Genomic DNA, 11,200 nt, shown 5'->3' with positions numbered 1-11,200 from the left:
TCACTAACACAATAATAATAATTTAATAAAGGTCTTAAATTATTAAGAGAAACACAACATTGTTCACACATTTAATACCCTCATACTTTTGCTTTGTGTATGTATCTATGCATGCATCTGTGGATGAATTCTCTTTTTTTAGTCCATTGTATTATATATATATATATCAACAAAAAAACTCCTGTTGACAGGTGTTGGAAATTAGCATTTGCTATACACTCAACACAGTGCATCTGGTTGTTCCTTTGTGCATAGATGTGTGCTAGGAGTTCTAATGCCTTTGTGATGTCCACATCAAATAAATAAATAAAGTCAAATGAAGCACAAGATCCAGAAGTGAAACCTGATTAGTGAAAATGTGTATTTGAGAAATCAAAAGACAAACAACCAGGGGAGCAACGTGATTTATTTGTGAATAGCTTCAACAACATCAACAACAAAAAAAGAGGACCAACGGTAAGAGCACTGGTGGTGGGTGTTGCTCAGGGGGAGGGGAGGTAGCCGACCTCGAGAGGTCGACCGCCGTTCTTCACATCAGACGACAACTGCTTTGGCGTGAAGGTTTTGATTCCCTTCTAACTCCGCTGCTATGATTAAAAAGTGCCTTTAAAGCGGTTTGCTCCCTCCCACACGACGAGAGACTGCGCGGTGTACGGATAAGTGTGAAAACAAAACCACCAACAAGTTGTTCTCTCATGGATAAGAAGCTTTCCTGGAAGGCAAATGGGGAACATGCCCGAAATCTCTTTAACATTCTGGAAAATAATTTACTCTGAAACAGTCACCGATAGAGGACTTCTTTTTTTTTTCACAGACAAGGTACCTTGTTGTTCTAAAGCCTCAACCGGTGCATGTCAAAAGGTTTTTTTTGGGGGGCGGGGGGTCAGGCACGTCTCTCCAGGACAAGGGACCCATGCTAGTGTTACACACTCTACAACAGGTTACAGGTGACAGACAACAAGACCCTTTTTCATGTCGCGGCCTCTGCTGGAGCACCGAGGGCAGTGGAGTGATGAGGTCACAGGAAGCGAATCCCTGCTCCGAACTGGACACCGTCACAGATCCTACGGGAGCAGAGCAGAGGAGTGAGGACTCATCATAAGACCTTATATCACGCAGTAGGACATATGTAGCATCTACATTAAAATAACTCAATAAATGCAGCAGAAATATATATTGTTTTCATTCCACACATTCTTCCTTCTTGTCAATATCTGGTGCATACATTACCCACAATGCAACTCAAGAGCTTGGCCTAAAAGTCATGCGTGGTATGCTAGTTACAGCTAATGTAGCCTGAAGCAGAGGAGTCTCTAATCCTCGTTCCTCTGCTAAAAGCAACATGGCTGCCCCACTGGTCTACCTGTCTCCACTCTGGACTCCCATGGGAACGCAGTAGTTGAGCTCCAGTCTGGCGATGTTGCCGAGCCGCAGCACGATGCCCGCTCCGTACGACCAGCGGATACATTCAGCCAGCTTCTGGAGGTGCGCCCGGGGGCCGTCGCCTGCACGCACACACACACACACACACACACACACACACACACACACACACACACACACACACACACACACACACACACACACAATATGTCAAAGCCTGCCCGGGACATGCGGTACAACGGAAACCATTTATCGTTTCTATTTGATGGCTCAGAATTATAAAAAAAGGGTGAATTGAATGCATCTAGCTCCGTTTTCACCCACCGTAGTTGAGGTTGCAGAGGTTGCCCGCGTTGAGGAAGAAGTGCGTTCTGAAAAGGTCTCCGAAGCCGCCCTTGCCCGGTCTGAAGGGCAGCGGAGTGTAGAGGTGCAGGCCGCCTGCCCAGTATGCCTCTCCACCCAGATAGTCACCTGGAGCACACGGAGTGAGCTGCTGTACTACACCACTTACCTCAGAGTACATTCAGGAGACAGATCATTTACAAAACAGCTGGTCATTTTCTCCACAATCCATATTTTAACTACACCTAACATTCTAAAGCAATCGCTTTCTTTTTTTACCTTCGCTCTGCGGCCCAATGCTGTACATCCCAAACCCTCGCACACTGGTGGGACCCCCGAGGTAGAACCTGGACCAAACACACAGTCATCAACCCTTTACTCAGGGCACGGTCAAACGTCACACATCTGCCATTATTACCAGCACGACGTTAAAGCAGAAACACTCCTAAAACAAACTAAATGGGACATTGGGGGGGGGGGACAAATGACAACATGTTAAAAGAAATGGGTCAATGTATATGTGAAGTGTCTTAAAATTAACCTTTATCATTATTAGGAAGCTCATAATCAATTATGTTTGGATTTTTGAGAGCAAGAGTGGATTTCCGTGTGTTCTGTGAGGGCTGAATGTGTCAGCGCCAGATGACCCCTCTGTACCTGTCAGCGATGCAGGACGCCTGTCCTCCGATGGGACAAAGCATCCCCCCCCACAGGGACGCAGACAAGACCTGAGAGGACACAAAGAGTTGCCTTAATACACATACGCACACACAACCTAAAACAATTAAAGCTATTCAGTGGAACTGAACTACTTTAGTGCTGCTTCATCGCCCACTGGTGGTTATTTAATGCAACTACAAACAAAACAACCAACTAAAACGATTGCGCTCCGTTCAACAGGTTTGGAGCGACTTGTTTCCGTCTTACCGAGTCCCAGAAGAGCCGCCTGTTGAGCTGCAGCTCAAAGTCCTCCTTCAGGAAGCTGGCGTCCCCTCCGGTGTACCCTGCCAGTTCCTGCAGGGGGACGGATCTTTAGAAATACAACTTCTGCTGGGGCCAAAAATGTAATCCCAAAATGTCCCACAAGCTCAACTTTGATGTTTTAAAACTACACCGTGAACTGAGTCGAGTTTTTTAATCTGGGAGGAATTAAACATTTCTTTGTTATGGAACGCTGAAGAAACACACACTGGAGTTTAGGGAACAACTGAAACTATTAAACTACTATTCAGACCCTAAAGGTTTCTCAAAAGGTTCCTTTGTGGCTTCTTTTTTAGGCATCTTCATTTGCAACTGGTCTTAAAACAAACTGAGAAAAAGTGACTTTATTAAATCAGTCACTAAATACATGGCCTCTTAGAGTGATTTCACGGTGTGAAATGTTCTTTGCACCTCGTGTGTTGGGAGTGGCATGAACATGCAAACACTGACCTGGTTGATCCGGAGTAAGGCCCCCCGGTTGGGGAAAATGGCGGAGTTCCTAGAATCGATTGACACAGTGTGCTGCAAAGAAAAACAGGAGCTCTGTTGAGCTGGGCGGTGGACGCAATTGTGGCAGTCTTGTAGCGGCCATAAACGTTCTTTTGAAAATGATCTACTTCACAAGGGGAAATATGGAAAAGACCAAACAAACTGAAACTTTGCATGTAGTCGGAGCGAGGAAAGCCTCACCGAGAGGGCAGACTTCAGCGAGTGTCCGCTCTCCTCTCGCACGGCGAAGGACGCGCTGCGTGCCAGGCAGCCCAGCTCCCGCCACACGCCCTCCCACTTCAGCGTGTGGTTGGTCATCCCCAGAGGAAACTGCAGACGGGGAGATGGAGAGTCTTAGTGAACAGTGCATCCCTTTAGACATTTCTCATAAGTTGCTTTTGCCGAGTTCAATATCTTAACTGGTTTCTAGTTCATGGGTGCTCATTCTGTGTGTAGTTAAAAATCTCACACACACACACACACACACACACACACACACACACACTTACATTCAATTCTGCAGATCCGCCTCTGTCGGTCTCTTTTAAGGAGCTCCATGGGAACTGACCGGTGACTTTGTACATGTTGAGGGTGAGGCTGAAACAGAGGACACAGAATGTGAAAACGACCCCGGACGTGAGAACCGGCGTATCGGCCCACGCAGAACATCCCCCCGACGTACTTGCGCTCAAAGTGGCCCGGCTGGGGCTTGAAGAAGGAAAGGCCGTAGGACGTCTCCTTGGTCCCGTAGGAGAACTGGAAGGTGAGTTTCTCTGCCCGACCCAACATGTTGGGCAACTTCACACCCAGCACCTGGAAGACGGACCAATCCCGTTATCCCACGGCCACTTTCACTAGTTACTAACAACCCAGTGTGACGATGACATTTGACTGGCGATAGCGTGAAAAAGCACAGACGCTACCATCAACATGTTATTGGGGGCTCCGCTCTGTTCAAGTGTCCCAGTAACCAGTAGGGGTGGGAATCACCAGAGGTCCCACGATACGATAGTATCACGATACTGCGATATATTGAGTATTGCGATATATTGCGATTTATTACCTTTTTTCAACCGCAAATTGTCCCCAAAGGAAAACTCTCAACATATTTCATCTAACAAGATAACGTTTTCTGCTGTGTGACAGGTCCAAATGTCTGCCAAATGTCAGCCCTACTATGTTAGTAGGGCTGAACACAATATCTGGGAAATCAACTGACTTAACATTCAAAATGCTGCCCAGCTGTTTGGTTGTTTTATTGCCTGTATACTCATTGTGTTGAAAGCTCTGCACAGTTGCAGATGAAGATACATTAACATTATACAACTTATAGAATTAGATTTTAACGGTGTTGTAAATTCCACAATTTAAAAGTTATTGAAAAGGTGAAGAAAGCCAGAGAGAGTTGTGTTATTGTTGCTATAGTTAGAACAACCTAATAGCCCTGGTGGGTCTACAGGTGTGCAGAGGAAACCTCAGTAAACTGCCCTGGAGTGTTTCTCTCACCATGCTTCCTTCATTGTTGCCAACCATGGTGTTGTAGCTTCCCGTCAGCCTCTTGACCTCCGTCACCTCAAAAGTTACATCCAGTCCGTTGGGCAAAGCGTCCGAACCTGGGGAGGGGAGAACCGATCAGGTTTGTTTTCCTTCAACGCGTGTTCACGCCACACGGACGTCATCCAATAGAAGAACAGCACGCAGTCCATTCAAAAAGAGACTTTCACCCAAAAAGGATGAGAAAAATACAGACGTTACGTCGGAGTTACCTTCAGACGTATCGATCAGAACCTCCACCTCTTTGAAGATTCCCAGGCGGAGCAGCCTCTGTCTGGCGATGTGAGATTTTTTCATCACCTGTAAGCGAGACAGAAGCTCTGCACCTCAGATAGAAAAATACCATATCTACTTCCATCTCTAGAAAACTCAGGAGTCACGGCGCTGGAACCAAGCCACTGTTCTAGATACATACGTCGATGAGGTTTTTGGCGTGGAAAACCTCAGAGATCTCGTAGCCGAGCAGGTCCTCTTTAGTTCGTCCAAGACCCTGGACGTTGACGTGCTGGACGACCACCTGCGAGCAGACATATTTCACTTGGGTTAAAAACTCCACGCTCTTTTTCAACCAGCAGAAGAGACCCTTTTGGGTCGTTCTCCTCCGCTCTTCTAAGTGACTGCCACAGGAAGAGATACATATTTCCATCAAAGCAAATCGTACATCAATTCAAAAGTTGTGAGTGTGAAACCTTTAAAAATAAGAGTCTTACGCCAAACAAATGTGGGGCTGTAGCTTGTTATAACAAACTAAAAACAGTTAGAAATCCACAGGACTATTGGATGTATTTAACGACTACGAGAGCTGCTGTGATACTGTGTCGCTGCACTGCTACTACTTACATCTTTGTTTTCGAGGATCTCCTGCTTGGACTCCTGCTCCGGTTCCGGAGGCTCCACCAGGTCGTCGGGATGGACGCCCAAGTCCCGGCCATGCATCGGGAGAGGATCCAGGCTCTGTGAGCATGAGGCGTTAAATGAACAAATGTCAAATGTCATTCATGCCGTTTTAATGCGCCAGACAAGCATGCGCACACACGCACACACACACGCACACACACACACACACACACACACACACACACACACACACACACACACACACACACACACACACACACACACACACTAGATGCACAGATCCCACGCTTTCCACAGGGGAGGCGAGTCAACCCCTCAGTTCTTTTCTGGGCTTAGATTTTTTTTGGGATCCAATATTATTATGAAGTCAGTTATGATGTGATTTTACAGTTCATCTTAACACGGTCCAAAAACAACAACATAACAAAAACAAACAAATCATGTATGGTGCCTTTAAAGGGCAGTAGAGTCAATAGGTGGGGCTTCATGAGAGGGAGTGTCTGATGTCCTACGGACAGTGAATGTCACTGCGCATTGGTTCTGGGGCACAAGGGTCGACTATGTCATAACATTGGTGTATAAATTAAAAGATGAATGGGAATATTGACACTTGGGTTGTTGGTTATTCTAAAGTGGAGATAGAGTTCAATAGAATAGCTCAACTGTAAGTAAGCATGTTAGGATGCATTACAGGCCCACTAGAATACCAGACACCCAGTGCAACGAGGCATTATTTTTTTTTTTTATGTGATATCTTATTTTGAAAACCCCGCCCATCGCGTACTAGCAGCATTACGGCCGTTTAAATGAGCTCGAGGCAAAGTTACACCGTTTCACCACGCGCAGTTCGCCGGTAAACACTCGAGTCCAGCCGGCAGTCCTCTGCACGGTGCACCCTTTTTCCACGGCGTGGGACAGAACATCGAGTACGAGTGAGTGAGCAGGGAGGTCATGGCCAAACGCCCACCGAGAGGCCAGCGGTCAGGGAGGAACACACGTTACCTTAGCATGGACGGTCCCCATGGTCAATACCCGCTCCTGAACGCCTCCTCGGTCGGGGTTAGCTGCACTGCACGAGCGAGAAAATTGATAAATGAAAGCGGCTACTTTCTCCAGCACCAAACCCCCTTCAAGGGAGACGCCATGACAGTTGGCGAGATCTCGTGCTGCATTCAAGTACTCCTTTTATTGTACGGTAACCTCGCGAAAGTATGTGTATGGGCTACTCCGGGTCGTTTTATCAGCATATTTATTAGCAAAACACGGCAGAGGAAATGTCACGAAATGTAGCAGGCGGGCAGCAGCAGGGTGACACCTGGGTGTAATAATATGAGTTCACTTCTGTCGTTGTAGAGTGATGAACAAAAGTGGCTCTGCTACCATAAACACAGTCCAAAGAACCAAGGCACAAACCCACAGTTACACGTTGTTACTTTATTGCAGTGTAAGAACGTCGCAGTGAGTTCGATCTAGCGAATGAGTCGCTACAATCTAGCGAATGAGTCGCAGCGGGAAAGAAAAAGGCTCTTAGTACGGTTAAAGCGGATTGCTCCTGAACGCATCACCCTGTCTTCTCTCCGTGATTGGACAGAAATGAGAAACGCGTGGAAGTGGGAGGGGCGTCACGTGGCAGGAGTTCATCCAGCAGATGGCGACGTTTGTCTTCTTTACGCCGACTTCCCTCCAGCTGAGCAGAAACTGGCAGCAGCGGGATGAAAACTCTCGTGAATTGGATTTAGCAGGGTCCATACGGTCATGGAAAACCTGGAAAAGTCATGGAATTTTAAAATGGTTATTTTCAGGCTTGGAAAAGTCCTTAAAAAAAATCCCAAAAAGTTTAGTAAAAGTCATGTAAATGTGTTATATTCATGTGTTCATGATGTTCATTTACGCTGAGTTTGAAATAATTAATATGCTTTTAAAAGAAAGACACTCAAAATATAAGCAGGCATACATACAGGCATCTATATAAATGTTTATTCTTTTAATCAAACTATTGTCTCATTAATTTGAGTCATTTAAGGTTTACTGTAATTCTTTGTATTGTCATTGTTACTACATTTACTCACTTTTTGATGTTTACACCCTAAATGTTTGGTCATGGAAATTTGGTTTAAAGTCAAGACGTAGCTATAGGCTAGTGATACATGTAATCAAATTTGGGAAACACCAATGAACCACACAGCGACCTTCTTCACTGATATCCAAGTCTTCATATCTATAAAAATAAAGTTGGGCACCAGTGACTATTTGGGGTTTGCAAAGGGGTCTAATAAACACTATATTCACTAATAGCCTACACTTTTCCTTTATTGAATTGTATAAGGTGGTGCACATTGGTGACCCACTCTTTAGCCCTAGTGTCAGACCACTAGGTGTCAATACTTCTAACTCCTTGAAACATCCTTACATTTCACAAGGCAGTGCCAATAAGTATTGAAGTTGAAAAGGTGAGTAAATTAAAGCCTTCATAGACTCCTTGATATTGCCCAAGTCTGTGCTTCTAAAAATGCCCTCATACAATCAGGCCTAAGTGGTTCCTAAACTACGACCTCGGGACCTTTGAGGGTTCCTTAGTGCTTAGCATCTTAGGCAACAATGTGGGGTTGGATTTACAAATTAAAATGTAAAAGTAACTAAACCCCAGAGTTTTGGCTTTAAGCACTGACTACATGAACTGCTGGGCTTGTGCCAATGAACCAATGAACAGAAGAATGTGGAGGAGTGATGATATTGAGCCATATGCCTCTCTGGGTAGTGGCAGCAACCTGTCAATCACAATAAGCCCCGCCCTAAAGCATCCCCTGCTTTATGGTCTGTTTGACTCTAAATTACCATAATTTACTAAATGAACATCATGCTGTATTGAAGAAGACTTGAAACTAGAGATTGAGACATAAACTCATGTTTACAATGTTTACTGAGGGAATAAATCAAGAGAAGTAGAGTCATTTATATAGACTTCTATACAACCAGAGGAATCGCCGCCTGGTGGCCAGGAGAGAGAATGCAGCTTTAACACATGAAGCATATACTTCTATACAACCAGAAGAGTCGCCCCCTGGTGGTCAGGAGAGAGAATGCAGCTTTAACACATGAAGCATAGACTTCTATACAACCAGGGGAGTCGACCCCTGGTGGTCAGGAGAGAGAATGCAGCTTTAACACATGAAGCATATACAGTACTTCTATACAACCAGAGAAGTCTCGCCCTGGTGGTCAGGAGAGAATGCAGGTTTAAGACATGAAGCATAGCCTTCTATACAACTAGAGGAGTCACCCCCTGGTGGTCAGGAGAGATAATGCAGCTTTAACACATGAAGCATATACAGTACTTCTATACAACCAGAGAAGTCACCCCCTGGTGGTCAGGAGAGAGAATGCAGGTTTAAGACATGAAGCATAGCCTTCTATACAACCAGAGGAGTCACCCCCTGGTGGTCAGGAGAGAGAATGCAGCTTTAACACATGAAGCATATACAGTACTTCTATACAACCAGAGAAGTCGCCCCCTGGTGGTCAGGAGAGAGAATGCAGGTTTAACACATGAAGCATAGCCTTCTATACAACCAGAGGAGTCACCCCCTGGTGGTCAGGAGAGATAATGCAGCTTTAACACATGAAGCATATACAGTACTTCTATACAACCAGAGAAGTCACCCCCTGGTGGTCAGGAGAGAGAATGCAGGTTTAAGACATGAAGCATAGCCTTCTATACAACCAGAGGAGTCACCCCCTGGTGGTCAGGAGAGAGAATGCAGCTTTAACACATGAAGCATATACAGTACTTCTATACAACCAGAGAAGTCGCCCCCTGGTGGTCAGGAGAGAGAATGCAGGTTTAAGACATGAAGCATAGCCTTCTATACAACCAGAGGAGTCACCCCCTGGTGGCCAGGAGAGAGAATGCAGCTTTAACACATGAAGCATATACTTCTATACAACCAGAAGAGTCGCCCCCTGGTGGTCAGGAGAGAGAATGCAGCTTTAACACATGAAGCATATACTTCTATACAACCAGAAGAGTCGCCCCCTGGTGGTCAGGAGAGAGAATGCAGCTTTAACACATGAAGCATAGACTTCTATACAACCAGGGGAGTCGCCCCCTGGTGGTCAGGAGAGAGAATGCAGCTTTAACACATGAAGCATGTACAGTACTTCTATACAACCAGAGAAGTCTCGCCCTGGTGGTCAGGAGAGAATGCAGGTTTAAGACATGAAGCATAGCCTTCTATACAACCAGAGGAGTCACCCCCTGGTGGTCAGGAGAGATAATGCAGCTTTAACACATGAAGCATATACAGTACTTCTATACAACCAGAGAAGTCGCCCCCTGGTGGTCAGGAGAGAGAATGCAGGTTTAAGACATGAAGCATAGCCTTCTATACAACCAGAGGAGTCACCCCCTGGTGGTCAGGAGAGAGAATGCAGCTTTAACACATGAAGCATATACAGTACTTCTATACAACCAGAGAAGTCGCCCCCTGGTGGTCAGGAGAGAGAATGCAGGTTTAAGACATGAAGCATAGCCTTCTATACAACCAGAGGAGTCACCCCCTGGTGGCCAGGAGAGAGAATGCAGCTTTAACACATGAAGCATATACTTCTATACAACCAGAAGAGTCGCCCCCTGGTGGTCAGGAGAGAGAATGCAGCTTTAACACATGAAGCATAGACTTCTATACAACCAGGGGAGTCGCCCCCTGGTGGTCAGGAGAGAGAATGCAGCTTTAACACATGAAGCATATACAGTACTTCTATACAACCAGAGAAGTCTCGCCCTGGTGGTCAGGAGAGAATGCAGGTTTAAGACATGAAGCATAGCCTTCTATACAACCAGAGGAGTCACCCCCTGGTGGTCAGGAGAGATAATGCAGCTTTAACACATGAAGCATATACAGTACTTCTATACAACCAGAGAAGTCACCCCCTGGTGGTCAGGAGAGAGAATGCAGGTTTAAGACATGAAGCATAGCCTTCTATACAACCAGAGGAGTCACCCCCTGGTGGTCAGGAGAGAGAATGCAGCTTTAACACATGAAGCATATACAGTACTTCTATACAACCAGAGAAGTCGCCCCCTGGTGGTCAGGAGAGAGAATGCAGGTTTAAGACATGAAGCATAGCCTTCTATACAACCAGAGGAGTCACCCCCTGGTGGCCAGGAGAGAGAATGCAGCTTTAACACATGAAGCATATACAGTACTTCTATACAACCAGAGGAGTCGGCCCCTGGTGGTCAGGAGAGAGACTGCAGGTTAAAGACATGAAGCATAGCCTTCTATACAACCGGAGGAGTCACCCCCTGGTGGTCAGGAGAGAGAATGCAGCTTTAACACATGAAGCATATACTTCTATACAACCAGAGGAGTCACCCCCTGGTGGTTAGGAGAGAGAATGCAACTTTAACACATGAAGCATATACTTCTATACAACCAGATGAGTCACCCCCTGGTGGTCAGGAGAGAGAATGCAGCTTTAAGACACTTCTGCATGGCGTCACAGCTGAACCAGAGGTTTCCACCTGGTTGGTATGAATGCTGCCTCCATGTATGTCATCTGCTTACAGATCAGCCAATTGTATTGCAATAGC

At 45.9% G+C, this 11,200-nt stretch overlaps 1 protein-coding gene across 1 annotated transcript; it reads right to left on the bottom strand.

The window, feature by feature from the left end:
- Window positions 1-388: 388 nt before the first annotated feature.
- On the bottom strand, window positions 389-6,729 carry samm50l (sorting and assembly machinery component 50 homolog, like). Its single transcript, XM_079235778.1, has 15 exons — window positions 6,610-6,729; window positions 5,590-5,703; window positions 5,165-5,266; window positions 4,962-5,049; window positions 4,702-4,808; window positions 3,878-4,008; window positions 3,705-3,792; window positions 3,397-3,525; window positions 3,157-3,228; window positions 2,653-2,739; window positions 2,383-2,453; window positions 2,005-2,072; window positions 1,708-1,854; window positions 1,364-1,505; window positions 389-1,064 (listed from the first exon to the last, which is right to left on the bottom strand). The coding sequence occupies exons 1-15, from the start codon at window positions 6,628-6,630 to the stop codon at window positions 1,019-1,021; spliced, it is 1,413 nt and encodes a 470-aa protein (XP_079091904.1). The 5' UTR covers window positions 6,631-6,729; the 3' UTR covers window positions 389-1,018.
- Window positions 6,730-11,200: the final 4,471 nt, after the last annotated feature.

The sequence above is a fragment of the Taurulus bubalis genome (genome assembly GCF_910589615.1).
Source record: "Taurulus bubalis genome assembly, chromosome: 20".
NCBI classification, from domain to species: domain Eukaryota; kingdom Metazoa; phylum Chordata; class Actinopteri; order Perciformes; family Cottidae; genus Taurulus; species Taurulus bubalis.
Note: the sequence above shows the minus strand (reverse complement) of the source record. Positions and strands in the feature narration are given on the sequence as shown.

Coding starts and splice junctions, on each gene's coding strand:
- samm50l (XM_079235778.1), bottom strand. CDS start 6,630: ATGGGGACCGTCCATGCTAAG. Junction 5,267..5,589: donor AGATCCTCGAAAACAAAGAT/GTAAGTAGTAGC, acceptor GTCTGCTCGCAG/GTGGTCGTCCAGCACGTCAA. Junction 2,740..3,156: donor CCTTACTCCGGATCAACCAG/GTCAGTGTTTGC, acceptor GTCCCCCTGCAG/GAACTGGCAGGGTACACCGG.